The 1140-nt window shown below is 56.2% G+C and overlaps 1 protein-coding gene across 3 annotated transcripts in view; it reads right to left on the reverse strand.

The window, feature by feature from the left end:
- Nucleotides 1-691, reverse strand: part of NQO1 (NAD(P)H quinone dehydrogenase 1) — a 15443-nt gene extending 14752 nt beyond the window's left edge. Inside the window, exon 1 of one of the 3 annotated variants that reach the window (XM_017539342.2) lies at nucleotides 467-691. In XM_017539342.2, the coding sequence (XP_017394831.1) occupies nucleotides 467-635 (169 nt within the window). In that variant the 5' untranslated portion in view covers nucleotides 636-691. The remainder of the gene's footprint in view (nucleotides 1-466) is intronic. The other 2 variants (XM_017539341.2, XM_017539340.2) reach the window with 2 other exon arrangements.
- Between the last annotated feature and the right edge of the window lie 449 nt (nucleotides 692-1140).

Below are 1140 nucleotides of genomic sequence, written 5' to 3' on the forward strand. Positions count from 1 at the left end.
ACCATGTTGACCAGGATGGTCTCGATCTCTTGACCTCGTGATCCACCCGCCTCGGCCTCCCAAAGTGCTGGGATTACAGGCTTGAGCCACCGCGCCCGGCCCTTTATTTCAGTGTTTTAAATACTATAGACCAAAAGAGGTATGGACTGTGGCCGCAAGCCTGACTTGGCCTCCGACGGTCAGTTTCTGAACTAACCCCAGTTTTGGAGGGAATGTCTGCTTCCAAGGTCTGCTTCCTAAATGTCCACTAGAGTTCGTGGTGTGGAGTGAGGGAGGATCCGCGGCTTCCCATACAAACAGAAACTCTCCCTCTCCTGGAGTCCGATCAAGGCTCATCCCAGCACCCTAATCTCTCCCTTTGTGCATTTTGAGTTAAGGAACAAAACTCAGGGCTAAGCCCCTTCAACCACCCCTACAAGCACCAGGTCTCCAGAAACTCAAGAACTTCGCCCTTCGCAGCACTCACCGGCCATGGCTCTAGTGCAGTCCAGGGCGCTGATTGGCTGGGCTCGTGGTTGCTGGGGCGACCCTGGCCGAGGGGGCGTAGGTTCCCGGGGCTGAGCTGCAGGGGCTGCAACCGTGCAGGAGTCCCGAGTGCGCGGCGCATTCTCTCTTTTATCTGCTGCCCCGCCCATTTGAGTTGGACAGCCAACCAGGGTGGTACCCAACGCCTGGTCCTGGGGCGCTGGGCAGAGGCCTCAGTTTCAGGAAGGGAGGGAGCCTGGGGGATGAAGGAGGGGCCCCTCCACTCCCGCTCGCCCTAGCAACTGGCGGAAGTCACGAAAAGTCTCTGGGGGTGGGGAGAGGGGTTTTGTGGGGGGGTGTGACAGAGACCTCAAAAATCTGGCTGAAGGGGCTAGGCAGGCCCATCTGTGCACTGTGTCCTGAGTGGGGGGCAAGGGGATGCAAGGAGGAAGTTGTTCCCAAGGAGTCCAGGGATCAGTTGGCCACGCCCTTCGGGCGTTGGCAAGAAACCGGGAAGCAAAAGCCGGATTCGCATTACTGTGGTTTCCTAGGGTCAGATTCAGCTGAGTCACTGTGACTGGATTTGGAAGGCTGACAGCACCGAGGAGACTTGCTCCGTAGAAATGCGTTTGTTTCTTCCTTTTGTTTTTGATTTTCTTTTTTTTTTTTTTTTTT

Source organism: Cebus imitator, unplaced genomic scaffold (assembly GCF_001604975.1).
Source record: "Cebus imitator isolate Cc_AM_T3 unplaced genomic scaffold, Cebus_imitator-1.0 Scaffold118, whole genome shotgun sequence".
Taxonomy (NCBI): domain Eukaryota; kingdom Metazoa; phylum Chordata; class Mammalia; order Primates; family Cebidae; genus Cebus; species Cebus imitator.